Here is a 22,174-nt window from a genome sequence, read left to right as displayed (position 1 = left end):
GCTTATATGAGGTACCCAGTATAGACATATATGATTCCGCTTATATGAGGTACCCAGTATAGACATATATGATTCCGCTTATATGAGGTACCCAGAATAGACAAATTCATAGACACAGAAAGTAGAATGAAGGTTACCAGGGACTGGGGGGAGGGAGAATGGGGAGTTAATGTTCAGTGGGTACAGGGTTTCTGTTTGGAATGATGAATAAGTTCTGGAAATAGATAGTAATGCTGGTTACACAACATTGTGAATGGATTTAATGCCACTGAAATTGAATTATACGCTTAAAAATGGCTGAGAGATGGGTGTGGTGGCACAAGCCTGTGTTCCTGGCTACTTAGAAGGCTGAAGTGGGAGGATCGCTTGAGCCCAGGAGTTCAAATCTAGCCTGGGCAACATAGTGAGACTTCATCTCTTTTTTTAAAAAAGCTAAATGGTAAATTTTATCTTGTGCATGCTTTACCACAATAAAACAATCTGGGAGGCCGGGTGCGGTCGCTCACGCCTCTAATACACTATAAGGCCTGGGTGGGTGGATCACCTGAGATCAGGAGTTTGAGACCAGCCTGGCCAACATGGTGAAAACCTAACTCTACCAAAAATACAAAAATTAGCCGGGTGTGGTGGTGTGCGCCTGTAATCCCAGCTACTCTGGAGGCTGAGGCAGGAGAATCGCTTGAACCCGGCAGGCAGACGTTGCAGTGAGTGGAAATTGCATCACTGCATTCCAGCTTGGGCAACAGAGCAAGACTCGGTCTCAAAAAACAAAAACTAAAAAACAACCTGGGACACACACAAACACACACACACACACACACACACACACACACACACACACACACAAATGGACAGTGTGAGTCCTATGCCTTTTTCTTTTCAAACTTGTTTTGGCTATTTTTGTCTTCTTACCTTTCCATATGCATTTTAGATTCAGCTTGTCTACCTCCAAAGATTCTTGCTAGGAGTTTGATTGGAATTGCATTAGATTTAATGGGTCAATTTGGTCAAGTTTTATGGGATCTGTTGGCCAAGTGCATGCCAGGATATCTCCTCCAAAGTTAGAATCGCTGCATCTTTGTGGAAAGTAGAAAAGTTCCTTTTTAAAGTTTTCTTTCTGTTAAAGAATGAGCGTGCTAATAACTCTTTGTTAAGCCCTACTCTAGGTAGCTATTAGACATGCTGTGCTTACAGGCACATAGTACATGCCACGTCCTTGAGCTTCAACCAAGATACCTGTGCTGGACATGCTCACAGGCACGTCCCAGCTTTCCATTGCTTTTACCTGTTTTAGAAAAGTTTTAAGTTGTTCTCATTTCTGTGAGCTTCCCCTAGTCAGTCAGTAGTGTCCCTGTTGCCTAAGGGAAAATTAGGTTGTTGCCCCTGCAGTGCAGAGGGAGGAACAGAGCAGACTCAGAGTTTTTGTTTTGTTTTGGGAAAAGACTCTTTTTGTTTGTTTGTTTTTTGTTTTGTTTTGTTTTGTTTTTTTTGAGACGGAGTCTCGCTCTGTTGCTCAGGCTGGAGTGCAGTGGTGCGATCTCAACTCACTGCAACCTCCACCTCCTGGGTTCGAGCAGTTCTCCTGCCTCAGCCTTCCAATTAGCTAGGATTACAGGCATGCACCACCATGCCCAGCTAATTATTTGTACTTTTATTAGAGACGGGGTTTCGTCATGCTGGCCAGGCTGGTTTCGAACTCCTGACCTCAAATGATCCGCCCATCTCGGCCTCCCAAAGTGCTGGGATTACAGGCGTGAGCCACCATGCCCTGCCTGGAAATAGACCCTTGAGTATCAAAAGGGAAGGGCACAGAGAAGCAGGAGTGGAAGCCAAGGTGATATCTTGGAAAGAGATGAGAGCAACAGCAAGACTGCCAGCCCTCACCCTGCCTTGGGGACTGGCTCAGGGTCGCTGACCTGGAAGGTAGAAGAGAAGGGAAATGGGGTTTAACCTGGGTAGAGGGTAGGTGGGGGGATAGGCAGAAGAGTGAGTCATCTTTTAGAGACATCCAAGGCAATGACACGGCAGAGCCGACGTAGACATCACCCATGGTCCTCCCAAGGAGTGACTATGATTGAGTCAACTGTGTGCTTCCTCTGTGTGTCCACCTCTGCTGCACAGCTCTGTTGAGTGTCACCTGATCTCCCTGGATGGATTCTTGCCCTTTGTCAATGGTCCAGGACATTCCCTATAAGCCCCACTTGAAACAGAAGAGGACTCTTTGCCACCCAAGAAGTGGGGATGGTGTAAAGAAAGGTGTCGCTCTTGTTCTTGGATTTACTGGGTAGAGAGATACAGTGGAGGCTCTTAAGAGTTCCACCAGATCCTTACCAGCTGGTGTGCTCATCCCCAGCTGGGGTGAGTGTTGGCTGCTGACGGCTCGCAGCTGTCCCCTTCTCCCAAGTACTGCCCTTGGCCAAATGGGAGGTGCTTTACCCAGGAGGTTTCACCCTCCACTCCCCTCCGGCAGCCTGCAGCCTGTGGCTGACAGGCTCAGGGATATTAGAGGTGTCTCCCTGTCACAGAGTCTCCCTTATACCCAACTGAGGCGCACTTGGTGCTTAGGCTCCACGTGGGACTGTGCTAGCTTCCTGCAGAGACCGCATTCTTGCCCAGTCCTTTCCCCTGCCCTGTTCTGCTTTCCTCTCTCCTTTTTGTCCAGAGAGCAGTTTCATGTGCACCTAAATCCCCTCTTCAGGCTCTGCACCCAGGGAACCCCACCAAAGAAAATGGGCTGATAGTATGTGCTGAACAAATTGTGGATCTTGCTGGGCGTGGTGGCTCACATCGCTCACATCGGTAATCTCAGCACTTTAGGAGGTGGAGGTAGGAGGGTTGCTTGAGGGCAGGAGTTCAAGACTGTCCTGGGCAACACGGTGAGACCCTTGTCTCTACAAAAAATAGAAAAATTAGCCGGGTGTGGTGGCACATGCCTGTATTCCCAGCTACTCAGGGGGCTGAGGTAGGATTGCTTGAGCTCAGGAGGTCAAGGCTGCAGTGAGCTAAGACAGTGCCACTGTACTCCAGCCTGGGTGACAGAACAAGACCCTGTCTCCAAAAAAAAAATAAATAAATAAAACAAACTGTGGCTCTAATGGCAATGCAGCCCCATCCCACCAGACTGTGTAAGGGGAAGAAGAGGGCTTGCCGGGCTCTTTCTCCTCCCCTGGCAGCTCCTGCTTTATACCCGCACCCACACGGGCACACACTCCTCCCCGCACCCCTACCCACAGTGCGTCCTCCTGCAGAGCCCCTTCCCAGAGGAAGTGTGTTTGGAGGAATTCTGTCAACCTGGACACTTGATGAGACAGCCTTTTTCACTTTCAGGTGAGACCAAAAGAGAGGATGCCCCGGCCTCACTCAACAAGGGACCGAGAGATTTCGGAAGTCTCTTGGTACCTGCTCCTGGCCCCGCCTGACTCTGGGCACCCTACAGGGCTGTGTGCTGTGGAACCTGAGCGGGCATCACGGACAGACCTGCCAGGCTTGGGCCTGCTCAGCCACTCGACCACATTCTGCCGGCAGCCACAGTTTGTCTTGGCAAGGTCAGCCTCAGGCCCGGCTCCAGGAAGGCCCTGGGGAGCAGCCCAGACAAGCCAGCTTTCACCACAGAAGCCAGCGCTGGCTGGTCTTGAGGCAGTGCCAGCCTGAGAGTGGCTGGAGCCTCCCACACCCACCTAAAGGTGAACTCGGTTCTGGGTGAGCACGTGGGTGTGTGCAGGGGGCAGGCTCCTAGATGGGTGGAACCCCCCAGAGAGGCAGCAGGGGCAGGGGGCCAAGCCAGAGGGCTTTCCTGACCTACACTGATCAGCGCCTTAGGAACTGGACTCATGGGATGTCTGCCAGGAGCCCTGGCAGCCTAGCCTGAGCCTCCTCCTCATACCCCGCCAGCTGAGGGTGCATCAGGGCAGCTCCAGCTCCCGGGCTGGCAGGGAGGGGCAGGAGAGGCTTTGGAGAATGAAGATGCTATGATGCTTAGTCCCAGGAACAGCAAACCTGCTACTGAACAGCCAGCTTTCCTTCCCCATGTAAATACTTGGCGCCTTCTCTCTCAAGGAATAAAACAGTCAAAAAGGAATGTATACAAACAAAACAGTCTTGTTTCTGTTCCTGCCCTGCTAGGCAGCCTCTTCTGCATCTTCAGAGTCATGAGTTCTCTTCCATTCTGTCTCCAGTGGGGGTCCCTGAGATCCTCCTACCCACTTGGCTTGGCAGTCTCTACAGCTCCAAATCCAGGACCTCCCACCCTCCTGAGGCTGCCACTCTGTGCTACCCTGCCAAGGTGAGGCACGGAGGGGCACTTTGAGCACCTTCACCTTTGGAAGTGCGTGGTGGCAGGGGCTCCTGAACAGAGGACTCACGAGGACTCTTCTGGGTCTCCAACAGAGGGGTCCCAGAGCTAAGGAGCCCAGTGGACTTGAGTCTTAATGGTTAGAATGGAATGGTAAAAGATGGGTTAGAATCAGGGTAGCATGACGTGGTGAGAGATTAATTTGTGTTTGTTCTTGTGTTTTTCCCTCCACTGCTCCCGGAAGATAGGCCAAGGCAGCACGGCAGTGTGAGGTGCTGAGGTGGTCTGCAGTTCTGTGCTTTGTGTTCCAGAAGCCTAGCTTCTCCAGGAGGAGCAGGGAAGGGCGAGGGCCAGTGAGTGCCTTCTTAGAGTAGTACAGAGAGAGGAGGAGAGAGAAAGAGAAAATGGGCTCTGTGTTAATAATTGGTATATCCTGTATAAAGAATAAGGCCAGGCATGATGACTCACGCCTGTAATCCCAGCACTTTCAGAGGCCAAGGCAAGCGGATCACTTGAGGTCAGGAGTTCCAGACCAGCCTGGCCAACATGGTGAAACCCTAACTTTACTAAAAATACAAAAATTAGCCAGACACGGTGGTGGGCGCCTATAATCCCAGCTACTCAGGAGGCTGAGGCAGGAGAATCACTTAAACCAGGGAGGGGGAGGTTACAGTGAGCTGAGATCATGCCATTGCACTAAAAAAAAAAATATATATATATATATGGCCATTTAAAATTAAACATACAATTAGCTAATGCAATGGCTTAAAATTAGACATGTAATTCAGCACATTAATGAAATAATAGAGAAAGTAATTTGATAAGCAATATTCATAGATTGAAACACACAGTATTTTAAAGACATCAATTCTCCATCAATTGGTTTATAAATTTAATATAATCCCAATGAAAATCCAGCAGGTTTAAAAAATAGAAATTAGGCTTTCCTGTTGTGGCCTGCGTGGTGTCGGCTCGTGGGTCTCAGAGACCCGAAAATTAAGAGCATTTTTACGCCCCAGGGGCCTCTCGTGGCGGCTCTGCGGCCATCACCATGCCACAGAACGAATATATTGAATTACATCGCAAACGCTATGGATACCGTTTGGATTACCATGAGAAAAAGAGAAAGAAGGAAAGTCGAGAGGCTCATGAACGTTCAAAGAAGGCAAAGAAAATGATTGGTCTGAAAGCTAAGCTTTACCATAAACAGCGCCACGCTGAGAAAATACAAATGAAAAAGACTATCAAGATGCATGAAAAGAGAAACACCAAACAAAAGAATGATGAGAAGACTCCACAGGGAGCAGTACCAGCCTATCTGCTGGACAGAGAAGGACAATCTCGAGCTAAAGTACTTTCCAATATGATTAAACAGAAACGAAAAGAGAAGGCGGGAAAATGGGAAGTCCCTCTGTCTAAAGTCCGTGCCCAGGGAGAAACAGAAGTATTAAAAGTTATTCGAACAGGAAAGAGAAAGAAGAAGGCATGGAAGAGGATGGTTACTAAAGTATGCTTTGTTGGAGATGGCTTTACAAGAAAACCACYTAAATATGAAAGATTCATAAGRCCAATGGGCTTACRTTTCAAGAAAGCCCATGTGACACAYCCTGAACTGAAAGCCACCTTTTGCCTACCAATACTTGGTGTAAAGAAGAATCCCTCATCCCCACTGTATACAACTTTGGGTGTTATTACCAAAGGTACTGTCATTGAGGTAAATGTGAGCGAATTGGGCCTTGTGACGCAAGGAGGCAAAGTTATTTGGGGGAAASTATGCCCAGGTTACGAACAATCCTGAAAATRATGGATGCATAAATGCAGTCTTACTGGTTTGACAGCAATTTAATATATAATTAGAGGACTACACACYAATTGGAAAAACTGCCATTACTGTACTGTTTCTCAATACTACCAAATAGCCATACATGTCTGCCATCGAGATTTATTGTAAACATTAAAATAGTCCCGTTGTATAAATGGTCTTTATTTTGAAATCTACTTAGACCCCCATGTTAATAAAACTGATTGAAAAAAAAAAATAGAAATTAGGGCAGGCACAGTGACTAACGCCTGTAATCCCAACACTTAGGTAGGCTGAGGCAGGTGGCTCATGAGGTCAGAAGTTTGAGACCAGCCTGGCCAATATGGTGAAACCCCTTCTCTACTAAAAACACAAAAATTAGCCAGGTGTGGTAGCAGGCACCTATAGTCACCATTACTTGGGAGGCTGAGGCAGGAAAATGGCTTGAACCCGGGAGATGGAGGTTGCAATGAGCCGAGATCATGCCACTGCACTCCAGCCTGGGAGACTGAGCGAGACTCCATCTCAAAATAATAAATTAATAAAATAAAAAATAAAATAAATTTAAAAATCTTAACCACTGCACCTGGCCAAAGATTTGTTTAAAAGCATACAAAAGGGGAGGGGAAGTGTGAAGCAAAATAATAAATAAGAAGCATATAAAAAACACCAGAAAGAAAAGATTGGTGACTTAGGCTACACTCAATTAAGAAATTCTGGTTATCAAAAATCTAATGGCTGGCGTGTGGTTCACAACTGTAATCCCAGCACTTTGGGAGGCTGAGGCAAGTTGATTATTTGAGCCCAGGAGTTTGAAACCAACCTGGGCAACATGGAGAAACGTGTGTGTACAACACATACACACACACACAAATTAGCCAAGTGTGGTGGTACGTGCCTGTGGTCCCAGCTACTCTGGGGGCTGAAGCAGGAGGATCACTTGAGCCAGGAGCCTGAGGCTGCAGTGAGCTGTAATTGTGTCACTGCACTCCAGCCTGGGTGACAGAGCAAGACCCTATCTCAAAAAAAAAAAAAAAAAATCTCATAATGAAGACAGGCACTGTGGCTCACACCTGTAATACCAGCACTATGGGAGTCTGAGGCAGGAGGATCACTTGAGCCCAGGAGTTTGAGACCAGTCTAGGCAATATAGCGAGACCTGCATCTCTTACCCTCGAAAAAATTAGCCAGGTGTGGTGACCCAGGTACACAAGTGGCTGAGGCAGGAGGGTTGCTTGAGCCCAGGAGTTGGAGGCTACAGTGAGCTATGATTNGGCGGATAACCTGAGGCCAGCAGTTTGAGACCAGCCTGACCAACATGGAGAAACCCCATGTCTACTAAAAATACAAAAATTAGCCAGGTGTGGTGACCCAGGTACACAAGTGGCTGAGGCAGGAGGGTTGCTTGAGCCCAGGAGTTGGAGGCTACAGTGAGCTATGATTGTGCCACTGCACTCCAGCCTGGGTGACAGAGTGAAACCCTGACACACACACACACACACACACACATACCCCTCATAATGGGAGTGAAGAGAAAGGGAGCATGGGAGAAGTGATAAGAAAATCCTGGGTCCATATTTAGGGTCAATGCCTCGCACCCATCAGGACTCTCACATTGAAGGTCTTCTTGTCAACAGCTGACTTCTAGGATGCTGGCTCCAAGGAGGTGGCTCATTCCCTTCCAACATTCAGTGGGTGTTATTACCACCACTGAGGTGGTAGCAGAGGAGGAAGCTGTGCATGGGGTGAGGAAGGCGGCTGACCCAGGATAAGCAGTTAACACCTTTGGGGAGGCCAGGTGCCGTGGCTCACACCTGTAATCCCAGCACTTTGGGAGGCCAAGGCAGGCGGATCACAAGGTCAGGAGATCTAGACCATCCTGGCTAACACGGTGAAAACCCGTCTCTACTAAAAATACAAAAAATGAGCTGGGCATGGTGGCATGCACCTGTAGTCCCAGCTACTCAGGAGGCTGAGGCAGGAGAATCACTTGAACCCAGGAGGTGGAGGTTGCAGTGAGCCAAGATTGCACCACTGTACTCCAGCCTGGGCAACAGAGTGACTCTGTCTCAAAAAAAAGAGCTTTGGGGAATCACTAACTGTGAAGACCTAGTCTCTCCTCGGGTGGAAAGACACTGTGAACTGTGAACTTTTTCCTATTTGCAAAAGTTCTTGTAGAGAAGTGAAAAGAGACTTTGGGGTTCATTTGAACCATTTCAAATATGTCCAGTGTTTGCTTCATTCCAAAGCTGGTCACATGGGTAGGGAAATAGACCTTGGATATCACTCTGGCAAAAAGTTTCTAGAATATCTTCAAAGGCATGAAGATTTATTGCTTTAGGTTTCACAGTTCCATCCACAATCCACTTGGAGTTTATTTTTGTGTATGGTATGAGGTAGAGGTCAAATGTAATTTTTGCAGATGGCTATCCAATTAACCCAACACCATTTTCTTTTTTGAGAGATGGGGGTCTCACTTGTTGCCCAGGCTGGCCTTGAACCTCTGGGCTCAAGCAATCCTCCTGCCTCAGCCTCCCGAGTAGCTGCCTGGGCTCTAACATCATATTTTTTAAAAGTCCATCCTTGCTACACTGCACAGCAGTTCCCATTTCTCTGGGAGATTTTTCTTTCTGGAAGAAGTTAAGGGCTCCACCAATATGAGCAGGGGGCAGGGAGAAGAAGGATCTTTTGCAGAATAGTCAGCAGAAGGCTGGTCAAAGCTGCTGCCTGGCTTTAGCCAGTGAGACCTGTCTAGAGCGAGTCCTGTCTGAGCCAAAATGTAGCCTCAGAAGTGTCTGGTCCCCAGGGTCAGGTGCAAAATGCAGCAGCCTGGTTCTGCTGGGAAACATTTGGAAGAGGAAAGCCGAGGACTTAACTGGAGAGGCACTCTCTCTGAAGGGTGAGCAGCCAAGGGTCTGGTGCCCATCCTACTCCCACCCCCATTAGAAGCCTGGGGATGGGCTGACGCTGAGAAGGATCCCTTTGTCACCTGGCATCTTGGTACTTCAACTAGAAAGAGCCTGGGCAGTTTCTGTCACCTGGTCCTAGGTAGAGGTGGGACCTGCAGATAAAGGAAAAATCTATGCCTGTTCCAAACTTACTGTGAGTAGGAAAAACCATCTCCCCCTGGATGACTGCAGGGACCATGTCCAGGGAAGACACTATGTGCCCCACCCATATTCCCTCATCTTTACCACCTCTGTGTACATCTGTCTGATTCCAACTGTCAGCAACCTGCTTCTCTTTGAGTGTTTTCCCTAGCTACTAGGACTGTTTTTACCACCTGTGGGGAAGACTGGAGGTACCAGAAAGCTAATGTTGCCCTCCCACTCCACCCAGAAGCCCTAAGCACTGCCTGATGAGAATTGGTGTGTAAGTACCCCAGCTGCCTCACTCCTCAGGTGCAAAACTTCTGAGGCATGCATTTTATAGCCTCCCAGAGCTCCCAGCTGGGATTCAGCTTCAGAAAAACTGTACAACCTGGTTCTCAGCAATGTCTTGACAACTCCCACTTTGGTCCTGACCAGAGAGCTGGGTGACTGAGTCTTCAGTGGCCCTATTATGCTCCCAGCCACAGCTCAGGCGGGCTAGCCTGCTCCCCCTCCCCCAACAGTCTCCAAGAACAGACATGGGGCAGGGAAAACTTGTTTAGTTGGACTCTGGGGCTGTTTAAAAAGCCCAAGGCCCAAGAAGGCTGCCCGGGGGCAGGGATTGGAGCCACCCCCAGAGCTGCTGAACTGCAGTTGAGAAAAGCAAACCCACACCAAGGAGGCAGGCGAGAGGCTGGGCGCCACCTGCTTGTGGTTTATTGTTCTGTTTTCTCCAAACAGCAGAGCAGAATGTGAGGCCACCTGGGGGGCGGCTGGGCCCATAGCATGGGGCCAGCCAGAGTCATTGTGTATGGGGCCACAGTCCATGAGACATCCACTGGGGGAAGACCCCAAATACAGGAGGCCTGGCACCCCCTTTTCTGCCTCTTCCATGCCCAAAGCCCCCACAGGGAGGCATGATTCAGCAAGCATGAGAGTGCAGGTCTCAAAGGAAGTGGGGCAGCTGCGGGGCTAAGCAGCTGTTGGAAGCTCCATGGGAGCCTGGGCAGGCCTCCCGAAGCTGCAGGGCACCACCCTTTCGCTGGAGAGAAGTTGGGATGCTGGGCCAGTTGAGATGGGTCAGATGCACATAGGACCTTTCCAGGTCACTTCTCCCTGAGCTGTCCTCTTTCCCACGGTCCCCATCCCATGCTCCCCTCACCCGACATCCCTGGTCTGCACAAGATCCATCTGTCTCTTTCAGAGGAACCAAGACCCAGAGAGCGAGGCCCAGAACCCCAGCACCCCTCTGGGATGCTCTCCTGCCAAGAGTATCTGCACAGTGCTGGGGCTTCTGACCACCCCAAGACAGGGAGGCAAGAGAAGCTTGTGGGGCTGCTAGTGGGGAGGCTTGAGCACGGGACGAAGGCCTCTCCCCATTCAGCTCACGGGTTGGGGTCTGTCCACAGCCCTGGCCCTGCATCTTTCTGTGCCGCCATCCAGGGCGTGGCTGTGAATCCCAGAGGGACCTCCAGTCCGGGCTCCATGGGAACAACAGCTGCAGACCTGGCGGGGTGAGAGAGGGAGAGAAGATCAGGGAGGAAGGCTGGTTACCAGCAGACAGGAAGCCACTGTTCTCTACCTGCTCAGCTTAGGTTATGGCGGTGGGCTATATGCCTCAGATAGCAGTCTAGATGGGGGCCCCAGGGAGGAAGACCTGGACCCCAGTTCCCCATCCCTGCTATGGCCTTTTAGAGAGCAAGCCCATCTCAGGGCCCGGTGGGGCAGGGAGGACAGACCCAGTCAGAGACCTACCGTAATTAGGAGTATGCCAGGCCCTGAAGCCCCCGGGCTGGAGAGTGGAACTTGTCAGAATCCTCAAAAGGCTGGTCTGCAGTAGTCAGGGAGAAAGGACCCATAAGCCATGTGCTGCTGCCTGAGGAGCCACCTGCCTGTCACTCTCTGGGCTAGAGACAGCAGGCAAGGCATATAACACTTTCTGAAGGCACTCAGCCACCCCTAGCCCTGGCCTGGGGTCAGCACCGCAGATCAGGGGTGATGGGTGCCTCTCAGATGCTCAGGAGAGGCAGCCCAAGCCCTTGGTCCCTACCTCCCTCAAGAGAGATGACCCCAGGCTCCTTCTCCCAGGGTGGTCTCCTTCAGAGGGTCCGTCTACTTCTTCAAGCACACGGTCACATACCAGGACAGAAAAGGAAGGAGGCCAGCCTCAGGAGCACTGACTGACACACCCACAGCAGCATCCTGTCTGCCTCCCACATCTACGAAATTCATCACTTCATACTCCCCGCCCCTGCCTGAACCCCTCCCATGGTTCTTTTTGCTGACAGAAGAAATTGGTGACCCTCTGTTCTCTGTGTCCCTCACAATCTAAGCTCCAGACACACCTAAGTTAAGAAAAATTATCCCAAAAAAAGTGACTGTGTATCCTTTCAAAGTCACCCTAGAACATTATAAAATAAGCCCACCTTAAAAGTCATCTTATTCTGGGGCATGTGACATCTTTGTTTTTTTTTAGATGGAGTCTCACTCTGTCACCAGGCTAGAATGCAGTGGTGCGATCTCAGTTCACTGCAACCTCTGCTTCCTGGGCTCAAGTGATTCTCCTGCCTCAGCCTCCCGAGTAGCTGGGATTACAGGCATGCACGACTGTGCCCAGCTAATTTTTGTGTTTTTAGTAGAAACGGGGTTTCACTATGTTGCCCAGGCTGGTCTTGAACCCCTGACCTCAGGTGATTTACCTCCCTCAGCCTCCCAAAGTGTTAGGATTACAGGTGCGAGCCACTGTGCCTGGCCATGTGACTTCATGCTACTGGCTAGGGCCCAGACTGTTCAGTTGGATGTATGTGAACTTGGAGGAGACTGAGAAATGGTAGATGACTTCTCATTGGTAGAAAAGACAATCCCCAGAGGAGAGTTACAAGTTTATTGCTCTGTAAAAGCAGCCAGCAATCTTATTTTGGCCCTCCTTGTTTTCCTGGCCTCAGTCTCACACTGTCTCCTTTAAGCCGCATTGTCAACCTGTTAGCTCCCTCATTGATGAGTTAAATAAATCGTTGGCATATATATTTGTATCTTATGTTCTTTTTTTTTGAGACAAGGTCTTGTTCTGTTGCCCAGGCTAGACAGACTGGAGTGCAGTGGAGTGATCTTGGCTCACTGCAGCCTTGACCTCCCAGGCTCAAGTGATCCTCCCATTTCTGCCTCCCGAGTAGCTGGGATTACAGGCATACACCACCACACTTAGCTCATTTTTGTATTTTTTTTAGCAATGAGGTTTCGCCATGTTGCCTAGGCTGGTCTTGAACTTCTGACCTCAAGTGATCTGCCCACCTTGGCCTCCCAAAGTGTTGGGATTACAGGTGTAAGCCTCCGTACCCGGCCCTATGTTATGTTCTTAATGTTTTGCACGTGGGCTCCAAATCTCTGCCTTCCCACCTACGCACCTGAGGCCTACTCTGTCTAGGGCATTTCTCCCCCACTAAGAACTCCTGCCTCCTCCTTCAAACCCTGTTTGGGCAAGGCCCTCTCTGAAGATGGGCCACCCTCTGGATGGGTCACCAAGCAGCCCCCTTGCCTGCTTGCCCTCCCTGGCATAAAAGTCTGTTATTACTTGAGTCACCATGACAGGCCTGCCTGTACTGTGCAGAGGAGGGTCTCTGGTGGGAAGAGGCCCCATTCTACCTGCAGGGCAGGGCATCAGCACAGTGCTCAGAAGCTTCTGGGCTGCACTTAGTTGCTCTGACTGCCCTGAGAACAGCAGATTCTGCGGGACTCCATGGATATGTATCATCCTCAGTTGTTCTCCCAGGCCCGGAGCTTCCCCACCCTCCTTCCAGCATTCCCGGACTCTCTCATACAGTGATCTTGGAGCACAGAGGCTCCGTAGAGCATTGTCCACAGCCTCAGCCTCCCTTGCCTTGGCCTGGAGGCTGCCCCACCTGCTCCTGCCTTGGATTTGGAGATGGCTCTGGGGCCGTAGCCACTGGCCTTGCTCTTGTGACAGGCATCCCAGCCTGATCAGTTCCACATCAGGCTGAGGAAACCATGAGGGTGTCTATTCCTGCATCTCAAGGTCATTCCCCGGGAACTAATCTCAAGATGCTCTTAGAAAAATACATTTTGTGCTCAAATAAGTTTGCACCTCCTGTTTCCTAGAAGGTTCACAATGTACACTAGCACATGAAAGGCTCTGACAAAGTCTTCAATAGCCACTTACCTAATGTGAACACTGATTCTTTCCTAATGGTTACCCATTACTGTCTTGGGGAATACTCAATAGGACATGCTCTAACCCAACCTCTTTCAGATCAGTGCCCCACAAACTGCACTGCAGGCTTCTGTGTGGGTGTGAACAGTGCCCTTCCAATCCATATATTCATTCAATAATTCAGCTACTATTTCTTAAGCACCTGCTATGTGCCAGATTGAGGCCTAGGGGATCCTGTGGAAGCACCCCTTAGCCAGATGAGAAAATACCTATAGGCCTCTTAGGGAAGACGCTGGCCCCAGCCCCTGCCATCCCCATCAACAGGGGCCTGATCTGGCCCACCCACATCCTGTTGCCTCCTCCTTTTCCACAGCTGGTCCCCTCCTCTGTTCTGCCAGTGAGTTTCCAGTGACCACCTGGATAAGAAAGGTTCTGTGGTGAAAAGTTTCTGCCGCACGTGGGCAAAGTGACAGAACAGCCATTTCATGAATAGGATGTGGGAGGATGACTTGGTCTCAAGTCTTAATCTGTAAAAGGCGGGGAGGGAAGCTGGGCTAAGCCTCATCGAGGTCAGTCCCCTTCCATTGTCAGTGACCTAGTCCCTCACAGCAGTGTGTGCTACCCTCTGGTGGACACAGGGAGGCACAGGCACAGGCGCGCAGCCCACGTAGGGTCCTCCCTCCAGCTCAGAGGGTCTTTGCTCTGGGCTCAGCTGAATGAGGAAGGGGTGTTGGGGTAATTTCTAGACCTCATCAACTGTGATTTGAGTCTCTTCCCCTTGGCCAAGTGGTCAACTGAGAGCATCCAGAGTGGTGACCACCCCACGCTGGGAGGCCAGGGGAGTGGGGGCCAGAGGGACCTCCCTGGACTCCTGCAGAGCTCCCTGCTCTCCATCCGCCAAGAAGAGCTGGTCAGCCAGCATGAGGCACCGATGAGGTACAGATGGAGCGGCCTCCCCTTGCCCAGCTGCTCCACCAGGGCCCTTCCTTCCTGCCACAGTGAGGCAGGGTGGATCACTTACCTGGAAGCCCTTCTCCGTGGGCTCTGGGGCAGGCCTGGGGCGGGGAGGTCGGGGGGCGCAGCACGGGGGCGAAGGCGCTCCTCTGTTTGACGGCGGAGATCATGTTGACAGGCGAGAAGGAGAAGACGCTGGTGGTGGGGGCAGCGGCCGGGAGGGACATGGAGGAGGCAGTCGCCAGTGGGGGGCTAGAGGGCATGACTCCGGGGCGGGGCGGGGAGGGGAAGGCGCAGCAGGGAAGGCGGTGGGAGACACAACAGGGAGACAGCACCAGAGTAAGCAGCTGGGCTGGGGCCCCATGTGGGTTGCTGACCCAGGTACCAGGCTCAGACCTCACTGGGAGCTATGAGGGTCCTGGACCAGCCCTGCCTTCTTGAGGGTTCTGGAGACCTTTTTTCGGGGATGGGGAATGACAGGGCCAGACCAGGTAAAGACAAAAGCAAAACCAGAACATTCAATAAAACCAGACAGTGGGAGGTGCCCCCCAAAGATGAGATGAGCAACAGCTGGACTATTTCAGGATTTCTGCTGAAAGCCCCAGGGATTCTGAGATGCTAGGAAACACCTATGAGCCCTGGGGTGCCAAGGCTAGAGTCAAAGTTCAGGGCTCACAGATGAGCTGGAGCAAGTAGTCAGGGATGAAGTTTGGGGGAACACACAGGCTCCTGTTACAAGGCCTCTCTGTCCAACATCGCAAACAGGGCACCAACTTCCTCCTCAAATATGCTCTCCTTGCCAATGTCCCCTATGCTCCTCTGTCCCTCTCCCACCTCCCCCTGCGTGCTAAGTCACTTTGTTTCCTTACAGCTTAATGCAGGTCCTTGTCATCTCCAGCTGGGACCCTGGGAGTCTCCTGAATCTCCCTCTTCCAGCGGGTCAATTTTTAAAAATTTTTTATTTATTTATTTATTTATTTATTTATTTATTTAATAAAGACAGGGTTTCACCATGTTGGTCAGGCTGGTCTTGAACTCCCGACCTCAGGTGATCTGCCCACCTTGGCCTCCAAAGTGCTTGGATTACAGGCATGAGCCACCATGCCCAGCCCCAGCTGGTCAATTTTAAAGAAAAGTGCAGTGATCTACATCCTCAGATCTTCCTGTTCTCAAACTCCCTAGCCATCCAGCTGTGGCTTGTCCTCCTGGGAATGGCAAGGGAGCCTCCTGCACACAGGCTTTGCCTGCCCCCTCTTCCTGCAGACTTCTCTCCTGGAGGCTCGGGACCAGGGAATCTCTGGATCCCACCTTTCTACATCCTCATCTGAATCCAGTTCCCTGCCTCTCTCCTGTAAAGACCCATAAGGCCGTGATTTGAGTATTGTCCTGGCAGCAGGCAGTAGGGTGTTCTGGCAAACTCAATGAGAATGACACTTCTCATTGACACTTTTCAATGAGGCTTCCTGGAAGAAAGCAATAGCCTGAGAAGGCTGCCTTTGGCATCAGAGGACCCTCCTACCCCTTTTGATACAATAATGCCTTCAACAGCTGCCCCTCTTCCAAATGCCCTCAGCCTCATCTCCTTTAGGACAATAGTTACTGCTATCTGGAGAGGCCCCCAGAACCTGATGAAGGGCTTCAGAACATTGCCAGAAAATGTACTATAGCTCTGGACGCCCAGGGCTCACAGCCACATTTTGCACTTTGGGTAGGTAGCATGGGGAATTGTGAGTCATTCCACGGAATTGTGGCTGAAGCAGAATTACAAAGAGAGACCCAAGCAAACAGCCCTTGAGCCTCCAGCTGGGACAGTTCTGATGCCATTCCAGGAATGTTCCGGCAAACTCAATGAGAATGACAGCTCTTGGAGTTGGGCCACAATGCACCCTGCACGTGGGGAGTGGAAGGGTACCCGGGTAAGCCCTGGCCAAGACAATATCATGAAATGGGACCAACCCTCCCTCAAGTCCAGCGTGTCTCCAGCTGATGCTGGGCTTAAGCAGCTCTGGAATTCTTGATCTTCTTGCTGAATCAGAAGACCCCAGGTGGGCTGGCTTCTGCACACTGGGGCAGCGTGTTCCCCTACTGTTGGCCACACTGTATGTGTGGGAGGAGACCAATGTTGCAGACTTCCCTAGTGTTGGCCAAAGGGGAAAGTTTCAAAACCAAGGGGGCGCCCACAGAGAGGCTGTGAGGGGACTGCCCCGGAACTGAAGGGAAGCAGGAGCAGTCAGGTCTGGTTTGAGCAAACAGCCAGGAGAGGCAGGGGCCTTGGGAGGGACGCCAGGGGGTCATGGCCTATGCGGACTCTGGCTTATGGGGCCTTGGGTTCCAGAAGCTCGGGCTGGAGGAAAGGGCCGGACTCCAGCCTTCAGCCAGAAACAGCGGCAGGCAGGACACAGGCCCTACAAGGAAAGCTAGGTGGGCGGACTGACAGTGCAGTCCCAGCAATGGTGAATATGGGGCAGAGAGAGGGGAGGGAACCACAGGCAAAGCCACAACCAGTTCCTTCTGGGACAGACTTCACCACTTCTCCAGCACTGCAGCAGAGTCGCCTGGGACTTGAGGGACAACCTCTCTTATGATTGATAGGGAGGCTTCTTGCAGGTGACAGGAGTGGGGGGATCCTCCAAGCCCTGGGCTTTGCGTACAGTGGGCGCTTTGCGTACAGTGGGCGCTTTACAAATGTCTGCTGAATGGCTAATCTCAAAAGAGCTGTGAACATGCTGATCTGGAACTTGATGTTGGTAGAGACTTGAGGGCAGTGTAAAATGACAAGGCATCAGAGCCGTTGGGAATGACATACAGACTCACTCATGACACAAAGACATTGCCCATCCACGCAGCTCTGAGCTCCCCACTCTAAGAAGCCAGATGGGAGGTGGTCAGAGTCCACAGTCAGGGCTGGGACTCCGAAATCATATATCCTTGAGAATTTTGCCTGGCCGTTTAGGCACAGTGGCACATTCAGATCCGAGATCAACCTTAAGCAAGGGGTGGAATTGACCCTATTTGAGAGGAAACAAGTTTAAATAAGCAACTTGCTGAATGCCCGGCAGCTCCTGATCCGGACACTGAAACTCAACTTTTGTCTGATCACATAGAATTCGCTCGCTCTGCCGGACGCCATCGCAGAGACCACATCCTCCCCACGCCCACCGGGCCTCTGGGAGTCCTGGGGGCTGGGGGCCGCGAGAAGGAAGCCGGTTTCCCTCGAGCCCTGAGTTTCTTTAGGCTTCCGGCAGGCGGCGCCAGCCTCCTCCCCAAGTCCTGGCGCAAGATGGGAAGGGGGCGGTGTCCCAGGTTGCAGCCGGACGCCCGCCACCCATTAGAGCCCACTTCAGGGGGACTGGAGGCCTAGAAGGGATGTGCATTACGGATCGGCAAAGAAGGCTAAAGATGCACAAAGTACTCTGGCCCCAGGACCCCGGGATGTGCCGCCGAGGGGTGGGGTTGAGGTCCCGCCGCAGGGGAGGTCCCAGGCGGGGAGGGTAGGCCTCCCCCCGAGGGCTGGGCCAGGGTGGACCCTCAAGGCGCCAGCGCCTCAACTCCTTCGGGATGGGCGGGGGCGGGGCTGAGCCCTTTTCCGCTCCCCGGCCCCAGCCCTCCCCTCGCAGGCGGGGGACACTCACTGGCGAAGGGCGAGGTGGCTGTGGAGCCGTTAAGGAAGCTGGGGGACCCAGGCACACCGAGGCCGGCCACGCCCGGCGCGCCGTAGCCGCCCAGGCCAGCTCCAAGGCCGCTGCCATAGCCGCTCTGCTGCGAGCCGGGGCTGGGAGCGAACCCGCGGGGGGACGCGCTGCTGCAGCTGCGCGCGTAGCCTGCGAGAGAGAGCGCGGCGGTCAGGGGGAGGCGCCGGCCGGGGAGGGGCGGTGGCGGGGCCCAAGGGCGGCGGGGAGGCTCGGCGCACGCACCCGGCTCGGGCCCCGGGGTGGCGTCCCCGACGGCGATGGCTAGCGGGCTGCTGAAGGCGTTGATGCCCACGACAGCAGGGTGCGGGTGGCTCGGGGCCAGGGGTCCGAGAGGCCCGGGCGCGCGGGGGGCGCTGTACAGAGCCTCGGCCACGTCCGCCGCGCGCTTCAGGAGGAGCTCCTGCGAAAGCAAGAGCTGGGCACGGCCCGGGCAGCCGCGGGCGCCGGGTGCGGGGGAGCCCCGGGCCGGGCGGCGTTGGGAGGGCGGAGGCGCCATACCTGGTTACTGCCTGGCACTCCGTACAGAGCCTCCGCCAAGTCGGCCGCCCTCTTCAGCAGCACTTCCTGGGGACGTGGGAGAGACAGCGGGACGGAGGGGCAGCTCCTGGGGGCGACGAAGGGGCCCCCTGGAGCCCCTCCTCACCCCCTCGCCCACAAGACACCCTCAGCCCCGCCCCACCCCTCTGTGTACCTTGGGCAGCCTCTCAGGGTCTCCGGGGTGTCTGGGAATGACTTTCTGTAGCCTCTGGAATCCGTAGTCAATGGTGGGCTCGTTCAGGGCTGGGGAGAGGGGCGGCGTTTGGAGGACTCCCTCGCAGCCCCCTACTCCCAGAGTGGGACTCAGGGCGCCAAAAGCAGGCCAGCGCCCAGTCCAGGAGCCTCGCCGCAGCCCCTCCACCAGGTCCAGCCCAAGTCCCCGGGAAAACTCCAGGCACACCCGGTAGCGAGGTTCGGGGAAGTTTCAGTTCCGTTTGTTCATTCAACAAATATTTTCAGAGCCAGGCTCTGTCCTCTGCGCTAGGCGCTTGGCCATGAACACACATGCACTATACGATCCCATTTGTGATTAGAAAAATGGGAAACTGTATACACATATAAGCTATATTCCTAAGGGCAGAACTCCATGGAGTTTTCTGTTTGCATCCAGTCAAATCGGGAGTTTATTATAAAAAAGAAAAAACTCAACAATCTCCATTTATCACAGCTCAAGTGGACCCTCCGCAGCATCTGAGAGCTAGAGGTTTGCATACACTCCAGGGAAGCGACTGGAGAAGTGGGTGGCTTGGGCTGGGGCGGGAGGATGGAAGTGGAGAAGATCCGGCCAGCGGCCAGATTCTACACTGCATCTTCATGTGTGTTGTGTTTACTGCTTACCCTGGCGTTGTGCAAGGGGTGTGTGTGTGTGTGTGTGAGCGTCTGACCCAGCTCCCTACGCACTTCTCCTCCTCCTTCCCCTTTTCCTGATTCCCGCACTTTCCTCTTGGGATAGCCTGGCCTGACCTAATCCACCAGTCTTAATGCCCTACCTTCACCTCTAATTCTGACTTAGTGTATTTCCTTTAGTTTCCCGGCAAAGAGGAAAGCGCTTCTGGGGCTTGGCACTGGTCGTTCCATCTCCTGCGACCGCGCGTCCTTCCCCAGGTCAACCTCCCTACTCAGCCCTTGGGTTTCCTCATTGCAGGGCTCAGCAGACTCTCCCTATCGGAGGTTTCCCTTGACTGTCAGCCCCTGGACCGTGTAACCGCACCCACCCCACGCAGTTCTCTGCTCGGCCTTTACGTGTTAGACTGAAGCCTCCCTGAGGGTAAGCAGGGTCACTACCGAGTGTCCCTCGAAGGGCTCGATGAGCATCGATGTGCGTGTGTGTGGGGGGGGGCAGCGCGCTGGTGGGGAGTGCAGTGGGGTGGCTTGGCTGGGGTGTGGCGGGAGGATGGAAATGGAGAAGGCTCGGCCAGCGGCCAAATAGAGCGGGACTGGGGGGGTTCTACACTGCATCTCTACGCGTGTTCACTGCTCACTCTGGCAAGGGGTGTGTTTGTGTATGTACGCAGGTGTGTGTGCGTGTATATGCCGTGAGGTCTGGGGTAGCGTGGGGGAACCAAGAGACCCAGGGGAAAATTCGGGGAGCAGCGACCCCATTTGGTGGCATCTTTGAAATAAACACCCCTTTGGAGAGTCTCTAAACCCTGGAGGGTCTGCGGGCGGGAGATACAATGTTCAGGAAGTGAGATGGCCGAAGGAGAAAGAATGTTGGTTGTGGGGCGGCGAGGGGGACGGGACACTTTGTAGGAAAGGATTATGGAGCCAGAGGCCAGGGAGGGAAACACACAGATCCAGGGAAAGACTGTCCTGCGAGCGAGCGGTCACAGGCATTGGTGGGTGGAGGCTGCCTGAAGCCGTCTAGGGGGCGTGGCCACAGCGTAGAGCTCCGCTAACTCCAAACTCCAAGAACACAGATCCGTGCTCGTGCACGGGATGGGCTCCCTCCGCGCACCTTAGACCTCCCCTGCCCCGCCCGACTCCTCACCTGTGTAGACAAAGCGGCCGGGGGCTCCCTTGCAAAACTGCTTGGATTTGTAGGAGAGGGTCACCTCCACCACCCCGGGGATGTGCCGCGGGGGCGTCTGCACCCGGATGGCGTGGGGCGTGATGAGCTGCGAGGGGAGAGGGGAGGCCTGCAGGTTCCGCACCGGCGAGGGGAGGGCCCAGCCCCCAGGCCCCGAGGGAGACTGGCGGGGTTGGCCCACCTCGCTCCACACGAGTACGTTTCCGAACACGACCTGCAACCCGTCGAAGAAGTTGTCGCCGATGACAATGACCGTGGCGCCGCCCGTGGTCCAGCCCTCCCCGGGGCTGATGGCCTTGATGCAGGGGGTGGCAGCTGGGAGGCAGGAGAGGACCCAGGTCAGGGGACCGCGCGGAGGTGGGGCCTGGGGGCTGGCTGGGCCCGCGGCGGCCGGGGCTGGGCCGGGGGTCCTGACCTTCGGAGGGGTCCAGGCGGCGCGCCCTGCGGCCATGCTTGGAGTTGTTGTGCACAAACATGTTGTCGGACACGGCCAGCACGTGTCCGTCCACGCTCACCGTCGTGGACACCACCACCTGCGAGGAGAGCCGAGGCCAGCCTGGCTGGGGCCCTCGGGGGCTCCCGGGAGGGGAAGGTGGTGGGGAACCAGCACCTTGAGGCTGGTGGCTGGATGCTGGAATTTAGGGTCACTGGTGGGAGGAGGAGGGCTTCAGTCCTGCAGTGTCTGAGCTGGTGGAAGGGGGCCAGCTGGATCAGGTGACACCCCCAGATGAACTGACTCCCCAGAGCGACAAAAATAAAGACTCCTGAAAAAACTGGCTCCTTGGGCAAAGGGTGGCTACTGTTTTTGCATACACAGCAATGCGGGGCTGCATCCACGGGCCTCCAAGGCAGGAATGGTGTCTGAGGCAAGGAGAGGGGGGGCAGCATCCGCTGGAGAACCCATCAGCAGGAGCCCCTGCCCTATTCTGGGGAGAAAACTGGGGCTGCCTTCTTCCCCCTCTCCCCTGCACTGGGAGGGGTGTGCAGGTTGGGGATGTGCTGAGGGATGTGCTCTCCGCTTCACGCTATGCAAATTGCCTGGGTCGTTAATCATGTAAAAATGTCACAATTAGCATCTTCTTAAGTGGGACTCTAATGAAGCCTCCCTTGGCAGCCAGCATAAGTTGAGAAGGAGCTGCCCCACCCCCAGCAGGATCCAGGCTGGGGAGGCACAGGGCTGGGCAGAGATCTGCCCAGGGTGGCAGGGTCACAGCCTTCCCCTCCACCTCCCCTCCCCTCCTTCAGGAAAGGGTGGGGTTGCAAGGGGAAACCCTCTCTCCAGACCCACCTGGAAGCGGCGCATGTCTCGGGGATTCCCCGCATTCTTCAGGCAGTTCTGGTTGCATTTGAGGAAGAACTTGAGGAAGAACCTGAAACAGTGTGGTCGGTGGGCTCAAGGGTTTGGGGGTTCTGGAAACAGATGAGGATCCAACTGCTCCCTGCCATGCTCCCTCCCAGAAGGATGACTCCCCTCTGCCTGCTCCCACTCGGCCACACACCCCTGTTCCCATCATGGCCTGACATATACGCAGGGTGCCTGACACACACCAAATAGACCCATCACAATGACTACTTCGCTACACAACCATACACACAGTGTACCATACACACAG

General features: G+C 53.6%; 2 protein-coding genes across 3 annotated transcripts in view; one reads left to right on the top strand and one right to left on the bottom strand.

Annotated features, from left to right (window-relative positions):
* Positions 1–5,236: 5,236 nt before the first annotated feature.
* LOC108286745 (ribosome biogenesis protein NSA2 homolog) lies at positions 5,237–6,330 on the top strand. Its single transcript, XM_037730053.1, has one exon. It carries the CDS (start codon positions 5,343–5,345, stop codon positions 6,087–6,089), a length of 747 nt encoding a protein of 248 aa, XP_037585981.1. The 5' UTR covers positions 5,237–5,342; the 3' UTR covers positions 6,090–6,330.
* Positions 6,331–9,851: 3,521 nt separating this feature from the next.
* EBF4 (EBF family member 4) overlaps positions 9,852–22,174 on the bottom strand; it is a 70,271-nt gene continuing 57,948 nt past the window's right edge. For both annotated transcript variants that reach the window (XM_017504749.2, XM_037730052.1), the window contains 11 exons: positions 21,850–21,931; positions 20,977–21,094; positions 20,743–20,876; positions 20,523–20,649; positions 18,687–18,775; positions 18,494–18,559; positions 18,218–18,395; positions 17,936–18,124; positions 14,371–14,568; positions 10,937–11,012; positions 9,852–10,687 (listed from right to left, as the gene is read on the bottom strand). In XM_017504749.2, coding sequence (XP_017360238.2) covers positions 10,942–11,012; positions 14,371–14,568; positions 17,936–18,124; positions 18,218–18,395; positions 18,494–18,559; positions 18,687–18,775; positions 20,523–20,649; positions 20,743–20,876; positions 20,977–21,094; positions 21,850–21,931 — 1,252 coding nt within the window. In that variant the 3' untranslated portion in view covers positions 9,852–10,687; positions 10,937–10,941. The remainder of the gene's footprint in view (positions 10,688–10,936; positions 11,013–14,370; positions 14,569–17,935; positions 18,125–18,217; positions 18,396–18,493; positions 18,560–18,686; positions 18,776–20,522; positions 20,650–20,742; positions 20,877–20,976; positions 21,095–21,849; positions 21,932–22,174) is intronic.

Source organism: Cebus imitator, unplaced genomic scaffold (genome assembly GCF_001604975.1).
Source record: "Cebus imitator isolate Cc_AM_T3 unplaced genomic scaffold, Cebus_imitator-1.0 Scaffold328, whole genome shotgun sequence".
NCBI classification, from domain to species: domain Eukaryota; kingdom Metazoa; phylum Chordata; class Mammalia; order Primates; family Cebidae; genus Cebus; species Cebus imitator.
The sequence above is the reverse complement of the archived record's forward strand: the minus strand, read 5'-3'. Positions and strand labels throughout refer to the sequence as shown.